Consider the following 24915-nt stretch of genomic DNA (forward strand, 5'->3'; position numbering starts at 1 on the left):
TGCAGCAGCATGAACGGTAATCGTATGAAAGTGGATAAGATCATGAGAGGAATCAATAGGCCCAGACTAGGGGAATCAAGGACCAGAGGACATAGGTTTAAAGTGAGGGGGGGAAAGATTTAACAGGAATCTGAGGGGGCAAGATTTATATACAAAAGGTGGTAGGTGCATAGATTGAGCTGCCGGAGGAGGTAGTTGAGGCAGGGACCATCACACCGTTTAAGAAACATTCAGTCAGGTTCATAGATACATTTAGAGATACAGCGCGGAAACAGGCCCTTCGGCCCACCGAGTCCGCGCCGCCCAGCGATCCCCGTACATTAACACTACCCTACACACACACTAGGGACAATTTTTACATTTTACCCAGTCAATTAACCTACACACCTGTACGTCTTTGGAGTGTGGGAGGAAACCGAAGATCTCGGAGAAAACCCATGCAGGTCACGGGGAGAACGTACAAACTCCGTACAGACAGCGCCCATAGTCAGGATCGAACCCGAGTCTCCGGCGCTGCGTTCGCTGTAAGGCAGCAACTCTACCGCTGCGCCACCGTGCTGCGGGATAGGTTTAGAGGGGTAAGGGCCAAACACAGGCAGGTGGGACTAGTGTGGATGATACATATTGGTTGGCGTTGGCAGGTTGGGCCGAAGGATCTGTTTCCACACTGTAAGACTCTCTGACTCCAGTCAGAGATTACTCTTGACATTGCCAGCAGGGCGAGTTTATCTGGTGATGTGATGTTGGATATGGACATTTGTTGCGGAGCAGTGAAGTAAATTGTCAGACAGTACAGAATGTCGGTGGGTCTCCTGGATTACGATTGCTGCAGGATTACGATTTTTAATTCCTCTTTCAATCACTATGCCTTCAATTCATCCTGCCAAGGCATGTTCAGCACCATGGCAACAAGTCACGTTAGAGCAACTTAAGTGAAGAATCAAGTTCTCCTGCCTGTCTATCAGACATCCACCCACCTAGTGCATCAGTCACTGAAAGGAAGCATGCAGGTACAGCAGGCAGTGAAGAAAGCCAATGGAATGTTGGCCTTCATAACAAGAGGAGTTGAGAATAGGAGCAAAGAGGTCCTTCTACAGTTGTACCGGGCCCTGGTGAGACCGCACCTGGAGTACTGTGTGCAGTTTTGGTCTCGAAATTTGAGGAAGGATATTCTTGCTATTGAGGGCGTGCAGCGTAGGTTCACTAGGTTAATTCCCGGAATGGCGGGACTGCCGTATGTTGAAAGGCTGGAGCAATTAGGCTTGTATACACTGGAATTTAGAAGGATGAGGGGGGATCTTATTGAAACATATAAGATAATGAGGGGATTGGACACATTAGAGGCAGGAAACATGTTCCCAATGTTGGGGGAGTCCAGAACAAGGGGCCACAGTTTAAGAATAAGGGGTAGGCCATTTAGAACGGAGATGAGGAAGAACTTTTTCAGTCATAAAGTGGTGAAGGTGTGGAATTCTCTGCCTCAGAAGGCAGTGGAGGCCAGTTCGTTGGATGCTTTCAAGAGAGAGCTGGATAGAGCTCTTAAGGATAGCGGAGTGAGGGGGTATGGGGAGAAGGCAGGAACAGGGTTCTGATTGAGAGTGATCAGCCATGATCGCATTGAATGGCGGTGCTGGCTCGAAGGGCTGAATGGCCTACTCCTGCACCTATTGTCTATTGTCTATTGTCACACCATTGATTCAGAACACTGCGTTTCCTAATGCCTGAAAAAAATAATTTTCCAACATGTGGAAAAACTGTTCAACAGAACTAGAAAATCCTCTTTGGATTTCAAAGTGTTAAAGCTGGGAAAGAAAATCTCTCACCGAGGCCACCTTTGAGATGATTCCCGAGGTCATTTATATGGTCACTGCTCTGCATTAATACAAATTGATCTACACACGCTCAATTTTCCCATGTAAATGGAAGTAATGAAATGGAATTCAGTGTTTTCATTGAATCCTCCAAGGACAAACACCGGCAGGTTTTTTTTGTAGCGGCAGAGAAGGAATTTGTCAGTCAAAAACGTTTAGAAGAATGCACGCAAAGCCACTAGGGAGAGGAATTTGTGCATTTAAATTGAAACAAAAGAACCTTTGAAAAACGTTACTAAGCTAGCTGCCGTATATATTTTAAAAAATCACTCATGCCTGGACAAAATTGCCAATGATTTTCTCCAGATAAAGTGCTTTTAAAGCGCTGACAAACGGTTTCTGATCTCCGCTGCTCTTAACCGCTGGACTATCCCTAGGTGCCCTGTAAAACACCCCCCAGCCAAATGGGCTAATGACCTGCAATGCAAGGAAGATCTTCCTGATCTAGTGGCAAATCTCCAGGGTGCCATCGAATGTTCAGGTTCATTTGGCCTATGTAACCCAGGACAAACAAAACCAAAATGGAACGTCTTATTTTTTAAAGTGTGGAGAGTGTTTCACTGCCCATTGTGCTGAGAAATGAGAAGACTTAGGATGGACCGTCCAGGAGAATGTCTAACCAGAGCTGACCAACCTATCTCAAACACGTCCATGAGAAGCTTGTTCCTCTGCTGTAGGAAAAAAACCCTGCAGATGCTGGTTTAAGTCGAAGGTAGGTGCAAAAAGCTGGAGTAACTCAGCGGGTCAGGCAGCATCTCTGGAGAGAAGGAATGGGTGACGTTTCGGGTCGAGACCCTTCTTCAGACTGATGTCCGGGGAGGGGGCGGGATAAAGATTGGATGTAGTCGGAGACAGGAAGACGAGTGGGAGAACTGAGAAGGGGGAGGGGAAAGAGAGGGAAAGCAGGGACTATATGACGTTAGAGAAGTCAATGTTCGTACTGCTGGCGAACTACCCAAGCGAAATATGCTCCTCGGCTGCCTCAGTCATTGATCTGCTCTGATATCAGCTGAGAGGGCAGGAGAGTCAGAGAAGGAGCACAGAATGAGGCCAGTCAGCCCTTCATACTGGTGCCATCAACAGTGTCTACTTTTCATTGGAATAGTCTAATCCCGTTTCATTGAACATTTCTATCTTTTCCATCATCATCCACTTTGCCCTTTAGCTTGTATTTGAGCTTTAGAGATACAGCGTAGAAAGAGACCCTTCGGCCCATCGAGTCAACGCCGACCATTGGTCACCCGCTCACCAGTTCTGTACTATCCCATTATTGCATTCCTAGCAACTAGGGCGACAGTTTACAGACGCCAGTTGGCCTACAAACCTGCACGTCTTTGGAAGGTGGGAGGGAACCAGAGCAGCCGAAGCAAACCCACGCGGGAGAACGTGCAAACTCCGTACAGACGGCACCCGTAGTCAGGATCGAACCTGGGTCTCTGGCGCAGTGTTGCAGCAACTCTACCGCTGCGCCATTATGCCGTCCACAAAATTCCAGGTCTGGTTTGGAATTTCAGTGGCAGTCTGCCTATTCTTCAAGGGATAAGTAGGAGCACAAGCTTCAACACAACGGACGAGAAGTGCAGGTTACTCTTGAGAAGGGCACGAACGTATTGCCCAACTTGGCACCACTGCTGGAAGACGAGATCAATGTGATGGTTGCCCATTGTTGGTATGGACAAGTGGGCCAAATGGTGTATGACTCGGAAACCCTATGAAAATAGGAATAGCTACTCAGTCCCTCAAACCTGCTCTGCCATTTGATATAATTATGGCTGATCAGCCCCAGGCATCCTCTCCTTTTCTGAGCCAGTTCCCTGTAGCCTTCGTTCCCTCGATCTTCGCAATGCTTCTCTGTATCAACTTTAAGTGCATCTAATGATCTGGCAACTCAAGAAACTGCAGATGCTCGAACCCAGTAAAGCACAAAGTGCTGGAGGAACTCAGCAGGTCAGGCGACATCTGTGGATGGAAACGGATAGACGACGTTTTGGGTCGGGACTTTTCTTCAGACGGAATCAGTCTGAAGAATGGTCCCAACCTGAAACGTCATCTATCCGTTCCCTACAAAGCTGCAGCCCCACCCACTGAGTTCCTCCAGCACTTTATCTAATGGTCCGGTCTTTACCACCCTCACGACTCTCTACACTCAGAGGGAAGAAATTGCTGTGTTAAATGGAATCGCACATGGGCCAATTGAGGAAGTCTGTTGGATTTCTTCCCTGAAAGACAATAGTGAACCAGAAGGCTTTTTATAGATAGTTTGATGGTGCCAGGGGTGGTGGGGGAGGCAGATACTAGAAGGGCATTTAAGAAGCTGTTGGATCGGCACATGGATATCCAGGGACATGGATCACATGCAGGCAGCGGAGATGAGTTTAACTTGGCATTATGTTCGGCACCGACGTTGAGGCTGAAGGGCCTGTTCCCGTGCTGTTCTCTCTTGTATGTTCCTTGCAAGCTTTTTGGTCCAAACTAGATTTCTAACGTGGAATTTCCGAGGAAATTATAACAATACACAGACACTCTATAATTTTAATTGACATGGTTTTTAGATGCTCTAAACTAGGAACTACAATTATACAAAGTGGGAAATTGGATGTGAAGAATACCCATCCTCTTTCAGTCTGCCATGGAGTCATAGAGTGAGACAGTGTGGAAACAGGCCCTTCGGCCCAACTCGCCCACACCGGCCAACAATGTCCCAGCTACACTAGTCCCACTTGCCTGCACTTGGTCTGTAACCCTCCAAACCTGTCCTATCCATGTACCTGTCCAACTGTTTCTTAAACGACGGGATAGTCTGCCATTGGACCTAGTGGTTTTACAGTTGAATTGATTTTCTTTTTAAGAGTGGTTTAAATAGATTGCTTTAAACACAGTACAACCCCCAGGCTAAGGTACGAGAGTCTCATTTCAAGCCCTTTGCTCTGCTGTGTGCCCAGGCTCCACTGTGCTTACATGATGTACAGCCTGCATGGTAAGTCAGCTTTGTCAGCACTTACTGAATCGCCTTTCTGTAAGACTCACCCTTTGGAGCCTCCATCACCAGATTATTACTTTATTCCTGGTTTAATAACATTGTGCTAGATTTAATAACTGTAACATCCAACACACTCACCATTGTGATATTATACAGCTGCCTGGTTTATTGATGCTTTGATTGTCAGCTTCTTTTTTCTGCAAAGATGCTGTTTCAGAAACTGCTGTTATAATGTGACCCGTTTACATTGGCAGCTTTCAATATAAATGTGGGTGTGGGAATTTATATTAAGAACAAGGACAGGCTATGTGCCCTTAAATGTAGACAAAACCACATACTGGTTCGAACATCCTTGCAAGTATAACAGATAACAGGTATAACAGAGCTTTATTTGTCGTTCGGCACCGAAGTACCGAACGAAACTACATAGCAGTCATAGAAAAAAAAACACAAGACACACAACCCCAACACAAACGTCCATCACAGTGACTCTAAACACCCCCTCACTGTGATGGAGGCAACAAAACTTCCCCTCTCTTCCCCACGCCCACGGACAGACAGCTCGTCCCCGACCGACCCGCACAGTCCCCGCACCGGGCGCTGAAACGTCTCGCGGCCGAACCGGGCGATGAAAGGCCCGCGACCAAGCCTTGCGCAGCTAAGTCCCGCAGCCGAGCCGCACCAGCGGTGAAAAGTCCCGCAGCCGAGCCGCACCAGCGGTGAAAAGTCCCGCAGCCGAGCCGCACCGGGCGGTGTTAAGCCCCGCAGCCGAGCTGCACCGGGCGGTGTTAAGCCCCGCAGCCGAGCTGCACCGGGCGATGTAAAGTCCCGCAGCCGAGTTGCACCGGGCGGTGTTAAGCCCCGCAGCCGAGCTGCACCGGGCGATGTAAGTCCAGCGGCCAAGCCGCACCGGGATGTAAAGTCCAGTGGCCGAGCCGCACCGGGATGTAAAGTCCAGCGGCCGAGCCGCACCGGGGGATGTTAGGCCCCGCAGCCGAGCCGCACCCCACGCCGTGAGGAAGAGAAAAGTTCCCCACACCCACCCACCCACACCCACCCCCCACACACCACCACCCCCTCCCACACATACACAACCAAAAAAATATATATAAAAATCATCCCAACACCGACACTCAACAAAAAAAAGACGGACAGTAGCACAAAGAGATAGCGGTAGAGCTACATACCTTACAGCGCCAAAACCCTTGACTAAACGGGTGCTTATCTGTACGAAGTCTGTACGTTCTCCCTGTGACTGCATGGGTTTTCTACGGGATCTTCAGTTTCATCCGACACTCCAAAGACGTACAGGTTTGTAGGTTAATTGCCTTGGTAGAAACGTAACTTGTCCCTAGCGCGTGTAGGGTAGTGTTAGTGTGCAGGGATCACTGGTCGGTGTGCACTTGGTGGGCCGAAGAGCCTGTTCCCGTGCTGTATTTCGAAACTAAATTAAATTAAACTAAACAAAGCCTTGTATTCACAAGATGGATTTGCAATAATGAGTTAGAATATCTTTAATAACCACAATTTCCACCACTCCCAATTTGTTATTTGTTGCACAAATTCAACGACTCTCTTTGTAACCAGTTCCTAGAGGATTGTTGGTATCCCTCCATAGTCCCCATTTCCCTATACAAGGGAGCAATGGGTGGATACCATCAATCTCCCAGGAACTGATTATCGTGAGAGGAGTCGAGTCCATGCTGGCTCACAGATTAAAACCATTCTTTACTTTAGACTTTAGAGATGGTGCGTGGAAACTGGCCCTTCAACGCACCAACTCCACACCGACCAGTGACCACCTCACACCCTAGCACCATCCTGCACACGAGGGACAATTTTCAATTTGCAGAAGCCAATTAACCTACAAACCTGCATGCCCTTGGAGTGTGGGAGGAAAACCAGATCCCCGGAGAAAACGCACGCAGTCACCGGGAGAACGTACAAACCCCGCACAGATGGCACCCATAGTCGGGATTGAACCAGGGATCCCTGGTGCTGTAAGGCAGCAACTCTATCACTGTGCCACTGTGTCACTCCTATTCCTGTGCATTCCTTACCCCAATTTCACCTGTCGCCAATTCTCCCCACGTTCCCATCAATTCCACCGTGCAACTACATTAGGCGTCCACTTACAACGGCTGGTTAACCTACTGACCAGCACTATGTGCCATGGTAGGAAACTGGGGGAAATCCACACGATTAAAAGCAGAACAAGCAAACTGGGCTTATATTCACTGGAATTTAGAAGGATGAGAGGGGATCTTATAGAAACATATAACATTCTTAAAGGATTGGACTGGCCAGATGCAGGAAAAATGCCACAGAATTCTCTGCCCTAGATGTTCACTGGATGTTTTCAAGAGAGAGTTAGATATAGCTCTTAGGGCTATTGCAATCAAGGTATATGGGGAGAAAGCAGGAATGGGGTACTGATTTTGGATGATCAGCCATGATCATATTGAATGGCTCGAAGGGCTGAATGGCCTACTCCTGCACCTATTTTCCATGTTTCTACGTTCTATGTTTCTAACTCCACACAGACAGCATCCGAGGCAAAGACTGTGGCACCCGGCATGTGTGCAAAATTCCAACTATGGTTAAATAGAATTAATTCCAAATGAAAGTCAAAGAGCGGCACAGTGTCGCAGCAGTGGAGGTGCAGCCTTACAGTGCCAGAGACCGGGATCCCGGGTTCAATCCCCCCTGTGAGTGTTGTGTAGGGAGTTTGTATGTTCTCCCCGTGACCTGCATGGCATTTTCTCCAAGATATTTGGTTTCTTCCCACACTCCAGGTTTGTAGGTTAATTGGCTTGGTACAAATGTAAATTGTCCCTAGCGTGTGCGGATAGTGTTAATGTGCGGGGATTGCTGGTCGGTGTGGACTCGGTGGGCCAAAGGGTCTGTTTCCGCGCTGCATCTCTAAAACTAAATGAAAAAACTAAGCTGGCACATCATGTTTTGAGGATGTGACCATTGACAGGGAGAATGAATGGATAAGTGTCAAACATCGCTTTAAGTAAATGGTATTGCAGAGGCAAGGAAGTCCTTCTAAACCTACACAAAGCATAATTGAAGTACTCTGTGCAGCTGTGAGTGTTACTGTGAAAGCACACCAGAAATGAGAGGACATTTTATGAAGAGAGGATTGAAGTGCTCAGCAATTTCAAATTTTGAAAGGTGTGTGCAGATAAATGATGAATGGCCATTTCTTTGTGCTCAATGACTCATTGATAAAATTGTACGGGTAGGAATAGACAGGGTGAATTAGGAATAGATAGAGTGAATGCACAGTGTCTTTTACCCAGAGTAGGGGAATCAAGAAGCACAAGACATATGTTTAAGGTGAGAGGAGAAATGTTTAATAGGAACCTGAGGGGCAACGTTTTCACCCAGAGGGTGCTAGGTAGATGGAACGAGCTGCCAGAGAAGGCAGTGAAGCATTTGGACAGGTCAATGGAAATGAAAGTTTTAAAGGAATATGGGCCAAACGCAGACAGGTAGGACTAGTGTAGATGGGGGCATCTTGGTCAGCATGGGCAAGTTGACCCAATGGCCCAGTTTCTGTGCTGTATGACTCTATGAGCAAAGCTGCACGCTGAAATGTAGCAGTTATACTTTTGTTCGTGGGGTGTTAGGGAATATGGAAGAGATTAAAAGGAAATGGCAATTGAAGCTTAGTCAACTGAGCATGAATTACAAGAGCACCAGGCGCTAAACAGGACCAGTGGGTCAAAATTAAACTAAATCAGCCAGACCTAAGGCAGAGCTTATATCGAGCTGGGTCTTGTACAAATATCGGGGGCGAACATGAGGCTGTCTTGAGCAGAAATGTCAATAGGTCAGTGATTTATTCCACACAGTGTACAGTGGTCTGAACTAATCTGCTCTGAGAGAAATTCTCAAAAGTGCAATTCTGCTCCTGTTCTAGATCACGTTTAAAAGAGTTAATCTGTAGCAGTTGTTCAAATTCTAATTTGTAAGAAACAATATCATTTTAGGTCATTTAAAAAAAAATGGCTTTAGTTCCTGCAAGCACTGAGATCATAAGTTCATGAGTTCATAAGGGATAGGAGCCAAATTAGGCCATTTGGCCCATCAAGTCTACTCCGCCATTCAATCTCTCCCTCCTCTGGCATTCTCCTGCCTTCTTCCCATGACTCCTGACACGCGTACTAATCAAGAACCTATCTATTTCTGTCTTAAAAATATCCATTGACTTCGCCTCCACAGCCTTCTGTGGCAATGAATTGCACAGATTCACCACCCTCTGACTAAATAAATTCCTCCTCATCCCCTTCCTAAAGGAATGTCCTTTAATTCTGAGGCTTTGACCTCTGGTCCTGGACTCTCCCACTAGTGGAATTACCCTCTCCACATCCACTCTATCCAAGAGCCAATGAATTTATGACTAAGGAATTTCTTTTCTTTGTTTCACACAATGCAAGACCATCACTTCATATCTTCTGCTTCTCTGTAAGAATGATGCAGATTACATGTTAATGCGGTGGTAGTGTTCAACATAATGAACGGAAGGGACAAATTTGATGAGCCACTGTTTCATGTGTCAGGGATGAGGGACATCAGCGGAAAGCTAAATGTATGAAGCGTAATGCAGAAAAGAGGGGGAGTTTCCTCACAGATTAATAAGGTTACAGAAGATAGACACAAAGTGCTGGAGTAACTCAGCGGGACAGACTGCATCTCTGGAGGAAAAGGATAGGTGACACCCTTCTTCAGACTGCAGTTCTTTGTTTTGCCAATAAGATTACAGAGTTCACTCAGAGGCAGTATCATTCAGAAGAAATGTCAGATTCAGGCTCTGTCTGTTATCTTAAATGGATATAGAATGGAAGAAGGGCCCAGACCTGAAAGGTCACCTATCCATGTTCTCCTCCAGTGATACTGCTTGACCTGCTGAATGACTCTAGCACTTTGCATCTAACATAATGATGGGACGGGATAAATTTGATCAGAGCCACTGTTTCATGTGTCGGGAATGAAGGGGATTCAGCAGAAAGTTACATGTAGGAGGAATTCCTTCCGACACATTTCGTCTGCTCCACTGCGAAATCTCCTCAAAGTATGTCTATTTTGAAGAAGTTCTCCTCCTCTCTCCGACAAGAGGTATGAAGAAGGTTCTCCACCCGAAAAGTCACCCGTTCCTTCCCTCCAGAGGTGCTGCCTGTCCCGCTGAGTTACTCCAGCATTTTGTGTCTATCTTCAGTTTAAACCAGCATCTGCAGTTCCTTCCTACATTGTAGGGGTAGTAAAGCTTTTATGTATAGAATACATACTTAACAACAGTGGAAAAAGTCCAGGTTAATTCCCGGAATGGCGGGACTGTCATATGTTGAAAGACTGGAGCGACTAGGTTTGAATACAATGGAATTTAGAAGGATGAGAGGGGATCTTATCGAAACGTATAAGATTATTAAGGGGTTGGACACGTTAGAGGCAGGAAACATGTTCCCAATGTTGGGGGAGCCCAGAACCAGGGGCCACAGTTTAAGAATAAGGGATAGGCCATTTAGAACAGAGATGAGGAAAAACTTTTTTAGTCAGAGAGTTGTGAATCTGTGGAATTCTCTGCCTCAGAGGGCAGTGGAGGCCAATTCTCTGAATACATTCAAGAGAGAGCTAGATAGAGCTCTTAAGGATAGCGGAGTCAGGGGGTATGGGGAGAAAGCAGGAACGGGGTACTGATTGAGAATGATCAGCCATGATCACATTGAATGGCGGTGCTGGCTCGAAGGGCCGAATGGCCTACTCCTGCACCTATTGTCTATTGTCTAACCTATCTTGATCAGAGTAGTGTCATCGACTCAGTTTCTCTTCCTACCGATGCTTCCTGACTTGCTAAGTGCTTCCAGCAGTTTATGTTTTGACTTCAGATTTCCAGCAGAGTGGCTTATTCTTATTCTCAGTTTATCTTGGACTCCTGGCCTTGCAAAAACTGATTAATGAACCATTTGCCTCTCTACATTTGGTGGGACATTGCTATGAGCAAATTGACTTCTTATGAAACATTTGTGTCACCTCAAAGAATAATTCATCGTGGATATCTACACATGAAAGTTCCCACGCAAATGGAAATTCTCCCTTCCCAAGAATCTGCTGTGCAGAATTCCATATCTTTCTGATAAATCCGATCTATGGCTGAATATCAGAGGGAAATAGTCCTTTAGAGTTTGTTCATAATCTTTAGTACTTGCAAAATTTATCTCCAAGAGTCTAGAAAATAAAAATCACACTGAAAGGCCCTGTATAAAATGCAGTTTTATTTGTTTTGTGTTGTTTTTATTTTTTGTTCTTCTTGAAATTGCACTATTACACACTGTCTTAATTTTTGTGGTATTGAAATAAATCTTTGAAAGACAGTGCTCACTCTGGTTCCCGAAAATTGATTTATTTTACACTTCCACCGAGGCATGTTTACCAGAAATTTACCATCTTAATTACATGATTAGGACAGGTTTACAAGGATATGGGCCTAATTCAGGCAGGTGAGACTAGTGTAAATGGGACATGTTGGCCGGTGGGGGCAAGTGGGCCAAAGGGCCTGTTTCCATGGTGATTAGAGTTTTGAATCATAGAGTCGTACAGCACAGACACAGGCCATTCAGCCCAAAGATACTAAAGGAACAAGATGGACCACTCTGTTGAAATCGTCTATACTCGAGTGTAGTATGCAAAGGTGCCATTTTAGTAGGCAAACCCCGCTGTTTGCTATGCCTCTCGCAGAGTAGTCAGTGTTTTGGGGGAACAGTATGTGTGATGATACCATTAAAATGCAGAATATATCTCATCGATCAATTCACAGATTTTTGTTATTTTTCTTTTTAAATGTTTCTGCAAGTTTCTGCCTACTAAAATGGCGCCTTGACGTACTACGGTTTTTAGGGTCTAGTGGTCTATCTTGTTCCTCTAGTATCTCTGATTCAGCCCACTATGATTAAGGACATTAATTCACAACAAGAGAGGTCAGTCAGGGGGGGAGCTTCAAGGTCTGGAATTTGGTCAGCGTGCCCATTTAGAAGAAGAAAAGAATGCTACCCATCCTCCAACTCTCCTGTGGATGTTTCACACTGTAAAGATGTACATTTTGTCAGGTTCTTGTATGTGAACACATTGTTGAAAACATTTCATACAACTGACTAGATATTAGATACCTATAGATGTGGAGAGGTGAGAAGAGAGAGAATAGACAATAGGTGCAGGAGTAGGCCATTTGGCCCTTCGAGCCAGCAGCACCATTCAATGTGATCATGGCTGATCATTCTCAATCAGTACCCCGTGCCTGCCTTCTCCCCATACCCCCTAACTCCGCTATCCTTAAGAGCTCTATCTAGCTTTCTCTTGAATGCATTCAGAGAATTGGCCTCCACTGCCTTCTGAGGCAGAGAATTCCAAAGATTTACAACTCTCTGACTGAAAACTTTTTTCCTCATCTCCGTTCTAAATGGCCTACCCCTTATTCATATCATATCATACATACAGCGCGGAAACAGTCCGCGCCGCCCAGCGATCCCCGTACATTAACACTATCCTACACCCACTAGGGACAATTTTTACATGGACTCCCCCAACATTGGGAACATGTTTCCTGCCTCTAACGTGTCCAACCCCTTAATAATCTTATACGTTTCGAATCACATCCCTTGGATCTGTTTAGAGAGATACAGTATGGAAGTAAGCACTTTGGCACACCAAGTCCACGCCATCGACCGCCCGATCACACGAGTTCTACGTTATCACACCGTCACATCCACTCCCTATACTGACGAGGCAATTAACGGAGGCCAATTAATCTACAAACACGCACATCTTTGGGATGTGGGAGGAAACCAGGGAACCAAAAGGAAACCCACGTCGTCACAGGGAGAATGTGCAAACTCCGCACAGACGAAGGTCAGGATCGAACCTGAGTCTTTGGCACTGTGAGGCAGTGGCTCTACCGACTGTGCCACTATGCCATCTTGATACTGGAGAAACTTGGACTCCCTGACCTCCACTGCTGTAAGTGTGGAGTTTGCATGTTCTCCCTGTGACATGTGGCATTTCCCTGGGGGATCAATAGGTGCGTGATGGTCAGTGCAGACTCAATGGGCCGAAGGGTGTGTTTTTATTCTATATCACTACAGCTCCATGTCAGTAAGAACAGTTGACCTTCTCATGGTCACATTACTGCTTGTGAGGTCTTTTTGTGCACATGTTAGCTGCTGATTCTACAACAGTGATACTGCACGGAAAGAGCCCTTAGATCCACCAATTCCGCACCAACCGGCAATCACCCATATACTAGTTCTATCCTCCACACTAGGGTGAATATACAGAAGCAAATTAACCTAAATACTTGCACATCTTTGGGATGTGGGAGGAAACCGGAGAAAACCCACACGGTCACAGGGAGAACAAAGTCCGTGCACTCAGAACCAGCAGTCTGGATCGAACCCGGGTCTCTGGCGTTGCAAGGCAGCAACTCTACCGCTGTGTCGCCGAAGCTGATCAACATAAGTTGATCAGTGTAAGCAACCTATCCCGAGTTATCCAACAGCCTAGTGTCAGCAAGCACAGTGGAATTGGTCTCAGTTTTTAGTTGTGCTTTCATAAGTTCTAGGAGAAGAGTAAGGCTATCCTGCTATTTACTTCCTCAAAGAACTACAACTGGTTCGTCAGGCAAGATCTCCCTTCCACAAAACCATGTTGACTTCGGCCTATGTCATCGTGTGCTTCCGAGTACTCAGAAACCTCCTCTTTTATAATGGACTCTAAAATCGTACCAACCAAGTGAACACAGGGAGTTGGAATCTAAACCCTTTCATCCAAAGGGGAAATCCCAGTTTGTGAGGTGATTGATTAAACTTTCACCGGCTCCCATTGTTGCTAATTTGTTAGAGTATCCCCTGACTCCCCTGGTGTTGCGTGGCCTGAAGTCTGTCGTCCTCTCAGCCCGAGGTGGTCTTCTAAGACGCGGGCAGAATGTTATCAGTGAACCTTGCGGGAAGCAGTCATGTTGGGTGGGTGAGAGGCACAGGGTGGGTCGAGGCAGAAGCAAGCTTCATCTCCGCAGGTTAGGAGCCTGACATCACACTCCCTGCACAGTAATGTGCCTTTATTGTTTGACGGTGTTTTGAGTAATGACCCTTAAATATTCATCAAGTCTTCGAATCAGACTTGGATGGAAAGAGGTCACTCAACTCGTGTTCTGAACTCCTACTCTCCCGCTCTCCTCCGTAGTGAAACCTTTATTCCTTTCAAAGTACTCTTCAATTATTCAATCTTTAATACAATTTCCTATGTCTTGAAGATTGCCAATGTAAAGTGAACAAAATAACATATTTATCAGGATTTTGTTGTTTGGGCACAAAATGCTGGAGTAACTCAGCGGGACAGGCAGCATCTCCGGAGAGAAGGAATGATGACTTCGGTCTGAAGAAGGGTCCCAACCCGAAATGTCATCCATCCCTTCTCCCCAGAGGTGCTGCCTGTCCCACTGAGTCACTCCAACATCTTGTGTCTTATCTTTAGTTTAAACCAGCATCTGCAGTTCCTTCCTACACATTTTGTTGTTTGAACTTGTCCTAAAAAGCAAAACGTTTTGTGCAGGGTGGAAAGATTCCGATCCGCTGGACAGCGCCCGAGGCCATCACGTATCGCAAGTTCTCCTCAGCCAGCGATGTCTGGAGCTACGGAGTTGTCATGTGGGAGGTCACATCATACGGAGAGAGGCCGTACTGGAACATGACCAACCGAGATGTAAGTACTGAGTGAATATGTTGAATTTTATAATGATAATAACTACAAGCACATCGTCGTAGCTACCGTTTAAATGCTTCCTAAGCTGCTAAAGTACAATTAAACCAACTGAGTTTCCTGCTGCGGGTGTAATCATCTTTGAAATCATTAATGTTTTTGCTAATTTTGTTTCCGAATATTGAAGTATTTCAGATTTTGAAACTCGCAACTCTTATCCTGATTCTCTCTCTCTCTCTCACACATAAATGCACACACGCACATGCAAATATAAGCGCACACACGCACACGCACACACACACACACATGCGCATATATGCACACACATATAAGCACGCACACACACAATGCACATACACACATATAAGCATGTGCACACACGCACACACAAATATAAGCATGCACACATACATATAGACACACACACACACACACACACACACACACCCACACACACACTTGGCACTAATTATGGTTCAGTTTACTTAGAATAAATAATAGTTTACTATATATTTATTATTGATGTTGTTACCACTAATGTGCCTTAAAGCTGAAACACATAAAAATGTAATTGTTCCGATTCACGTCTGGCGTTCCAGTGCATGTGACAAATGGGCACTTGATTTAACCCTACATGTATACAAACATGCAAGTGCACTGCACACAAGCATTGATACCACACACTCCCTGATGTAAGGACTTGCTTGATACATTGTGGAGATCAAAAATATTTTTACCTATATTGTACCTTTCCTGTGGAGAAGGCCCTTTTTTTTTGCAGGAAACTTGGAACAGGAGATTAGAAAGGTTTTTTTTTTGTGGATAGATTCAGAGCTTCAGGACTTAACTCGGAAGACAGGTTTGGAGAAGTATCTTAGATGTCGATCGCGTTATTGAGGTCGGGAGGAGGATTTGCCTGAAAGAGGAAGTTATGTTTCTGCCCCACAGGCATTGCATGCTGTGACAGATCAGTTTGCAAGAGCGGTAGTTTAGAGTCACCGACAGCAATAAAGTGGGGTGTGGGAGGTAGAATCATAGAGAAATACAGCAGAGAAACTGGCCTCTTTCTGTGCTGTATCTCTCAAGTCTAAAGTCGAAACTAGTGCGAATAGGTGATCGATGGTCGCGTGGTCTCAGTGGGATGAAAGGAACTGTTTTCATGCTGCATCTCTAAACTAGACATTGTTTCAGATGTATATCTTTTTCAGCGTTCTGTGCAATTGAAAATTTAAAAAATACAGCAGATGTTGGAAATCTAAAATGAAAACAGAAGGAACTCAGGCAGGATCTGTGGAGAGAGAAAGAAGCATAGTTAATGTTTGAAATCAAAGAAGTGTTAACACTTCATCTTTCCACAAAGAGTCATCAGAGTGATGGAGTCATAGAGCTAGACAAAGAGTCATCGGAGTCATAGAGTCATAGAGCTAGACAAAGAGTCATCAGAGTCATGGAGTCATAGAGCTAGACAGCATGGAATCAGCCCCTTCCAAGTTGGCATTCATTTGCCTGCGTTTTGCCCGTATCCTCGAAACCCTCCCACTCTAGTATAGAATCCACTGCCCAGGGGATAAAGGGCCTGTCCCAATTAGGCGATTATTTAGGCGACAGCCGGCGACTGTCATAGTCGTAGCAGGTCACCGAAGAACCGGCGACTGGACCCCCTCCCTACGGCAATGTCTACGACAAGCTACGGCAACCTACCACCTATTCGACGTCAAGCTACAGCAAGCTACCGACAACCTGCGACCCAATCGCGGTGAGTAGGACGTCCACCTACGACCGCGCCTACGACAACCTACGGCCACACAGGCGGCAACCTACGACAACCGAAGTCAACCTACGTCCACCCGCGACGAGCTACGACCCTGTCGGCGACAACTGAAGACAATTCACGTCATTTTGGCCTCCAGTTTTGACGGTTTGACGTAGGTTGATGTAGGTAGTCGCCAATGGAATTCACCGAAGTCAGCACCGGCGACAACCTATGTCACCTGGCCACAACCTACGACAGCACCTGCGTCAGGAGACGTCAAGCTGCATTCATTGGCATCAAACCCACTGCCGCCGACATTTTTTGAACATTCTGAAAATCCAGCAGCGACCCTGAAGACGCTACGACTCTTTGGAGACGACTCACGACCGTACAGGCAAGACCCCGGCCACCATGCGGCGACAGCCTAGTCGCCTAAAAAATCGCCTAAGTGGGACAGGGGTTTTAGTCTGTGTTTGTTTGTTCATTTGTTCTGGTAAAGGCGCTGTGCACACGGCAGCCAGCCAACAGTTGCTTGTCTTTTTCTTTTTGTTTTCACTTTTAATTCAAGTTTATCGTGTACCTTGTGTGTTATGACTGCTGGCAGACCAATTTCCCTCCAGGGATGAATAAAGTTGTATCGTATCGCATCGTATCACATTACCCATCTATCTGCCCAAATGCGTTTTTAAAAATTGTAATTGTATCCACTTCCATAGCTTCCTCTGGCAACTCATTCCGGGTACTTACTGGCCTCTGAGTGAAATAGTTGCTGCTTGACCTGCTGAGCGTTCTGTCATTTGTTTTGATATTTTGTGCATCGTGGTTGTTTTTCTGCCGGTCTCATTGCAGGTGCCTTCAGTAAATGATAATTGCAACATGAGTGTTGTGCTAATAATGTAGGCATGAAGGATGGTGAACTCCCCAGGGATTGATCCATCAGATCGGCGACAGAGTGGTTAGGTTGGTCTAAATTTACCAGGTCCCTGGTTCCACGGGGTGCGTGTTTGGAATGGAACGTACAACATCCCTGAAGGATGGAACAGAATTCAGCCATTACCGCACAACGCCTGTAGGCAGGGGAAAATACTGAAAGGAAACAGAAACTCTGAGTGCGTGGGACTCAACTTCCCCTGGTACAGGTCAGATTTGCAGTCCCGTGGTGCGAGATTCACATTTCAGATGAAGAGCCCGGTGAAATGCGAGAAATGAAATCTGCGGCAGCACAGGGCAGCTTCAATCGCGGCTGTCTAACTTGCCCACTGACTATCATCTCAAGCCTGACGTAGTGTTGCTGCTGGACTCGGTTGGGGCTCAGAGTTAAGCAGGGCCAACATGTATTATCAGTCAATCGAATTATTCATCTCCTCTGGTGTTCAACAGATGCTTAAAATGTTAGTGGGCTTCAGATACGCAGAGTGCGTTAGATGGAGCCGAGTATGATTGGTATTGTGCATCACGGATTAAATTGAAGCAAAGAGAGTGTGTTAGTGAGTCAGACCAACACTGTGCAAAAGCCTTTCAGGGAAATGAGAGCTTCTGTCAGCTCTTTGAGAAATGACTTTTCCAGATTCATCGCGCAATCTGCCACTTCTTCACATAAAATTTCTGTAAAATTGATTTTCTCCAGGCATTACACTGCGACAGAAAATGGAATATGATAAATAAGAAGCATTCTTCACTGGACATTGAAAATGAGCAATGGTACCGCTTTTACAAAATGGTTAAAGTTTAAATGCACAAAAAATCGATTTGGCCTCACTTGAGACAGTGAGATCAATGGTGTCCATAGAAACAGAGTAGATTAATTAGCAATTTTATTTTGATTTGAAATGGAGTCATAAAGTCACACAACACCAACCCTTTGCCCTATCATGTCCATGCCAATCATCGAGTCCGATCTGTACTAAATAGATAAAATAATATATATCATATACATGATAAAATAACATGGGATTAATATAATGAGAGAAGAAAAAATTAAATCAAATCTTCGAGCCCCTGTTATGAGCAAAAAATCAAGAAAGCAAATCAATGCCTATCAATTAAATTTCAACAGCATATTTGCATGTACCAATTAACTTCAAAAGCTTTAACAGGAATTTATGGTCTTAATCCTCACAGTCCTGCTTTAATGGAGTGTATCATTTTCAACCCCATTTCTGTTATGTACAGGAGGCCAAATTTTGCAATGGTGTTACACCATTGCATAGCCACCTTCTGTTTCTGATTAGGCCTTGATCTGGTTCAATGTTAGCGCTTTCCAACAGTCAGGTTATGAAACCTGCTTTGATTCCATCTACTCACCCTTCGGTCTTGTGGGGCATTGCATGACCATCCTTGTATTGAGGAACATGCCTGATTTTGTAGTGCAGTCTTCATTTTCACGATATAGACAATAGACAATAGGTGCAGGAGTAGGCCATTCGGCCCTTCCAACCAGCACCACCATTCAATGTGATCATGGCTGATCATTCTCAATCAGTACCCCGTCCCTGCCTTCTCCCCATAACCCCCTGACTCCGCTATCCTTAAGAGCTCTATCTAGCTCTCTCTTGAAAACATGTTAGTTCTGGTGTTTACAGCATATCCCATGTTAGTTCTGGTGTTTACAGCTCTTTGCTACAAAGACAGGCAATCATAGCATTGATAGCAGAGAGTTCGACAGCAAGGAAACCGGCCTTTCAACCCACCTGGTCCATGCCATCCAAGGTATTTTCCTCAATTGTCCCATTTGACTCATGCCACCTTCTAGCTAGACACACTTAACTTAAATTCTTAAACAGTATTGAGAACATAGTATTATATGGAATTTGTGTATGTGTGTGTGTCCCCGTGTGAGTGCAGTTGGTGATGGTGTCAAATATTGGTCAGTATACATGGAAGATATAAGGTTCTTTGTGGCTACACAAAGGGTGGCTCCAGGAATCTAATACTGGGTCCAACACAGCATCAGAGAGGCAAGGCTCCATCCCAGTCGAATGTGGGTCAGTAGTGACGAGTAAATTTAATGGAATGCGAGTGGCGCCAAATGAGGACATTAATGTTGGTGGACTTAACAGTATTTTGGCAATATCCTTGGTGTAACAAAAGAAGCCTAGAAAAATCAGTTACCAGCACACGACACTTAGAGCAAAGGGGCAGCACAGTGGCTCAGTGGTAGAGTTGGTGCTTTACAGTGCCAGAGATCTGGGTTTGATCCTGAGTACGGGTGCTGTCTGTACGGAGTTTGTATGTTCTCCCTGTAACTGTGTGGGATTTCTCCGGGTGCTCCAGTTTCCTCCCACACTCCAAGGATGTGCAGGTTTGTAGGTTAATTGGCTTCGGTAAAATTATCCCAAGTGTATAGAATAATGCTAGTGTAGCATTATGGTCGGGTGCAGACCTGGTGGGCTGAAGGACGTGTTTTTTGCGCTGTACGTCTAATGTCTAAAGTCTAACACTGAAACTGTGGATGAAAGATAGAGTGGGAAACAGGCCAACCTTCTGTTTGCTTGCACGATGAAGTTGGAATGGTGCAGGAAATGGCAACCATAAGGAGCACAGTCCTATGTCGTCTGTCCTGGCCACTCGCTCCATTTATACTGGCACAATGCCATGCATGGAAGGAGGGAGAAAATGGTTAATGTCGGTGAGGAAGATGAACCTTCAAATGGCAAGCAGGGCTATCCCTGTAGCAGATGGTACCGTTTTACATCTGGTTTCCTGCTGACCTGAAACCTGCAACGTTAGTTCTGTGCAGTCCCTGCCAGGTTAATGTGGTTCAGAGTAAAAAGTGAAGTCTGCCCTTTAGATTTTTTTTTAGATTTAGAGATACAGCGCGGAAACAGGCCCTTCGGCCCACCGAGTCCGCGCCGCCCAGCGATCCCCGCACATTAACACTATCCTACACAAACTAGGGACAATTTTTACATTTACCCAGTCAATTAACCTACATACCTGTACGTCTTTGGAGTGTGGGAGGAAACCGAAGATCTCGGAGAAAACTCACGCAGGTCACGGGGAGAATGTACAAACTCCGTACAGACGGCGCCCGTAGCCAGGATCGAACCTGAGTCTCCGGCGCTGCATTCGCTGTAAGGCAGCAACTCTACCGCTGCGCCACCGTGCCGCCATGATGTGGTGTGGCCTGCCTTGTAGCCATCCGCTCAGTTTGTTTCCTCTGAAAAATCAAAAGAAGAGAGGACATCTGTTGGGGAAAAGAAAAGAAAAAAACTGTAAACATTGGAGGAACTGAAAATAATTGGCAGAATTAATATTGAGACTCCTGAACGATCAGGGACAAGAGCAAAGGGAATTAAAAGCTAAATACAATAGTTGAGAGAATCCTGAAACGGCAATGTAATGGGTGAAGTACAAAAACACATCCACAGACAGCGGGGCGTATGGGACCGACCATCCACGTTGTCAAAAGGACCACTGTCTTGGCAGTGGAGTGTCATGAAAAGGGAACACCAGAATCTAAGGTTCATGTTGGTATCATTAACAAATGGTCATTTCGGAAGGCAGTCGAGAATCTACGCTGAAACTAGAATTTAACAAGGCAGCCTTTGCACCACTGAATGAGAGGATCCCCTGCACAGTTGGTTACGATCCCACATCCAAATTAAATGGGCATACGTTCAGGTCTGGCTCTAGTATCTCAGCACTTCAGCAGCTAACAGAGGTCAGGCTACACGACCTCGACAATGAGTTAAACGGAGGCTTCATCTGCAATCCCATGCCTCAATCAGCACCAATATTCATATCTCTCCCTCTCCCTCTCCCTCTCCCTCTCCCCCTCTCCCTCTCCCTCTCCCTCTCCCTCTCCCTCTCCCTCTCCCTCTCCCTCTCCCTCTCCCTCTCCCTCTCCCTCTCCCTCTCCCTCTCCCTCTCCCTCTCCCTCTCCCTCTCCCTCTCCCTCTCCCTCTCCCTCTCCCTCTCCCTCTCCCTCTCCCTCTCCCTCTCCCTCTCCCTCTCCCTCTCCCTCTCCCTCTCCCTCTCCCTCTCCCTCTCCCTCTCCCTCTCCCTCTCCCTCTCCCTCTCCCTCTCCCTCTCCCTCTCCCTCTCCCCCTCTCCCCCTCTCCCCCTCTCCCCCTCTCCCCCTCTCCTCCTCTCCTCCTCTCCTCCTCTCATGCTCACCCCCTCCCTCTCCCCCTTAGCTGGCTGCATTTGTTCATCCTCCTCCCTTCTCCTCACCTTCCACATTCCGGGCCACTCGCTCCTCACTCCCCCTCTTTTCTTTATGCTGACTCTCTCCCCTCTCCACTCTCAGTCCTGATGCACGGTCTTGAGCTGAAACGTCAACAGTTCCTTTCCCCCTGCAGATGCTGCTCGACCCGCTGAGTTTCTCCAGCACTTTGTTTTTTACTCCAGCTTCCAGCACCTGCAGCCTCTTGTGTCAGTACGGTAAAGCAGACTGATGATGTATCTTTTGGTATAAGAAAATAACTGCAGATGCCGGTACAATATCGAAGGTATTTATTCACAAAATGCTGGAGTAACTCAGCAGGTCAGGCAGCATCTCGGGAGAGAAGGAATGGGCGACGTTTCGGGTCGAGACCCTTCTTCAGACTGAAGAAGGGTCTCGACCCAAAACGTCGCCCATTCCTTCTCTCCCGAGATGCTGCCTGACCTGCTGAGTTACTCCAGCATTTTGTGAATATGTAACTTTTGGTTGTGTGCTGACAATATCTGTTCGGTTTGCTCACAAAACATTGCCATTGCACTTTGAAAATTAATGCATTGTAAACTTTTATGCAGGATTTTGAATTCAGGAAGGCAATCTGTAAATGCAAGTTATGTCTTTCATTAATCGATCAGTAAATAAACACTGTAAAATCATTATTTAATGGTTAACATCAGTGCCTTTTTCCCTGAGCAAGATTCCCCATTGTTAAACACGAACAGAAACAACAACAATTTACACATGAAAGGCCATCCCTGTCAATCTGCCTTGTGTGACCAAGAATACCCTCCAGGTAATAAAGATCGAAACAAAGAACTGCAGATGCTGGTTTATACCAAAGATAGACGCATAGTGCCAGAGTAACTCAGCAAGTCAGGCAGTATCTCTGTAGAATCTCCAGGGACCCGCTGAGTTACTCCAGCACTATGTGTCTAACTTTGGTAATAAAGGTGTACCTCCCAAACTTCTTGTCTCTGCTCCATTAGTGTGAAGAAGGGTCCTGAGCCAAAATGGTGTCTGTCCATCTCATTGCAAGGATGCTGCCTGACCCCTTGAGGTTTGTGTTTGGCAAATAAAGTATACCTGAAGTCTAGTAATGGGGAGATGAGGTCAACAACCAGCAAGACCTCTGGAGGGAAGGCCTGTGTGAGCTTCCCTCTGCCAGGCCTGGCGTAAGCATCTTGGAACCATGCGCGATGTTGAACATCGCTGCCTGGGGCTTTTGAACATCTGGCTGTCTACAGCATGTGTTGGTTTTACCAGATGGAAAGTAAACATTTTTAAAGACCCAATCACAAATCCATTCTTCCTTGAACTTGACCAGTCCATTTTCATGAAGTGCGGGTGGACGTAGTGAACTCAGTCACAGGAGGCGGGCTGCCCATTGCTCCATGAGCTTCAATTTTCTCCATGTGCTTCAATTTTCCCCTCTGTTTTCACTTCCAGCCCTGGTGGCTGGGCTTGCCTGGCCTCAGAGCACCTTGAAGCTGCTGTAAGGTGCAGTCTACTGTTGGGAAAGGTTGGCACGTATAGGCCAGTGCGTTTCATCACCACCATTCGCCTGGGCTGTTAGGTACTTTTGCCCTTCTCCATACCCTGGCCCATTTACCCAAGTATTTCTGACCCTTCACTCATCTCCCTAGAGCAACAGTGCCTTCTTCACTCCCTGTCCCACCTCATACAATATCGCCAGGCCCCTTCAACAAACACTGGCTTCAGGTTACCACCTGCAGCCGTCACCTTTCTCCCCCCCCCCCCCACTGCCGATTTACTAGCCAACACCGTCATTCATCTGTCCCTGCCATCCCTGCCACCCCGCACACTTTCTCATTTTGTGCACAGTTACCTTCTACCGAGAGGCACAAATTATCTCCGCCAACTGTACGACCTGTTCTCAAAGCATTCGCCATCTGTCTGGAAGCCAAACCACCCATCAGTTTGTCTTCTGTGCTGGCAACCTGCTACAAGCCAAAGCATTGTGGATCTAGAACCTATCATCATTTCCAGAACAAAAAAAACAAGAAGTGCAGGAGGAACTCAGCGGGACAGGCAACGTCTGGGGAAGGAGTGGACAGGTGACATTTCGGGTCAGGATCCTTCTTAAACTCTCGGCTTTAAAACGTCCCTGCACCCCAATTCCTTTCTAGCCCAGCACACCTTCCAACCTATCTCCCCATCTCCCCATCACAATCCGATCCCCAGTGAATAACAATGCTGAGATTCGACGATGTTGCCTGGCGTGGAAGCACATGCACAGCTGAATGGGTTGAGGAGTGACCCCATGGTGCAGCTAGTAGAGTCGCTGCAGCATGGTCCTTGAGACCCAGGTTCAATCCTGACCACGGGTGCTGTCCCGCGAGGGGCTTTGTACATTCTCACCGTAATTAAATAGATTTCTTCCAGGCGGCCCGGTTTCCTCCCACTTCCCAGCTTTCAGGTTCCTGGGTACGCACATCGCAGAGGATCTTACCTGGTCTACCAACACCATCACCACAGTAAAGAAGGCACAGCAGAGACTCCACTTCCTGAGGATCCTCAGGAAAACCAACCTGCAGGAGAAGCTCATGTTGTCCTTCTATCGCTGCTCCATCGAGAGTGTGCTGGCATACTGTATAACCACATGGTATGCCAGCTGCTCAGAAAAGGACAGGAAGGCCCTTCAGAGGGTCATCACGACGGCCCAGAAGATCATCGGCTGCTCACTGCCCTGCCTGGAGCACCTGTTCAGCCTACGCTGCCTCAGTAGAGCAGGCAAAATAATAAAAGATCCATCCCACCCCGGCCACCGTCTGTTTGTTCATCTGCCCTCTGGTCGACGTTTCAGGTCGATCAAATCCCGAACAAACAGACTTAAGAACAGTTTTTACCCCAGGGCCATACGAGAACTGAACACTACCTTTGCACTAGGCAACACCGTTAAAAAATCTTGTACTTAATATAATTGTATTTAATTGTATTTATGTATTTATTTGTTTTTGCATTTATTGCATATATGTTTGTACGCACCGTCAGGATTGGCTATTTTTTAATTTCGTTGTACTCGTTGCAATGACAATAAATGAATATTATTATTATTATTATTATTATTATTATATGTGTCGGTAAACGGATTAATTGGCCGCGGTAAATTCCCAGTGTAGATTGAGTGGTCGAACCTGGGAGGAATAGACAAGGAAGACAAGAGGAGTTGAGTATAGGAGCAAAGAGGTCCTTCTGCAGTTGTACAGGGCCCTGGTGAGACCGCACCTGGAGTACTGTGTGCAGTTTTGGTCTCCAAATTTGAGGAAGGATATTCTTGCTATTGAGGGCGTGCAGCGTAGGTTTACTAGGTTAATTCCCGGAATAGCGGGACTGTCGTATGTTGAAAGACTGGAGCGACGCGGCTTGTATA

The 24915-nt window shown here is 46.3% G+C and overlaps 1 protein-coding gene across 3 annotated transcripts in view; it reads left to right on the forward strand.

Moving 5' to 3' along the window:
* epha8 (eph receptor A8) overlaps positions 1 to 24915 on the forward strand; it is a 331222-nt gene that overhangs the window by 274713 nt on the left and 31594 nt on the right. For all 3 annotated transcript variants that reach the window (XM_078425132.1, XM_078425133.1, XM_078425134.1), the window contains exon 14: positions 14461 to 14610. In XM_078425132.1, coding sequence (XP_078281258.1) covers positions 14461 to 14610 — 150 coding nt within the window. The remainder of the gene's footprint in view (positions 1 to 14460; positions 14611 to 24915) is intronic.

Source organism: Rhinoraja longicauda, chromosome 30 (assembly GCF_053455715.1).
Source record: "Rhinoraja longicauda isolate Sanriku21f chromosome 30, sRhiLon1.1, whole genome shotgun sequence".
In the NCBI taxonomy this organism is placed as follows: domain Eukaryota; kingdom Metazoa; phylum Chordata; class Chondrichthyes; order Rajiformes; family Arhynchobatidae; genus Rhinoraja; species Rhinoraja longicauda.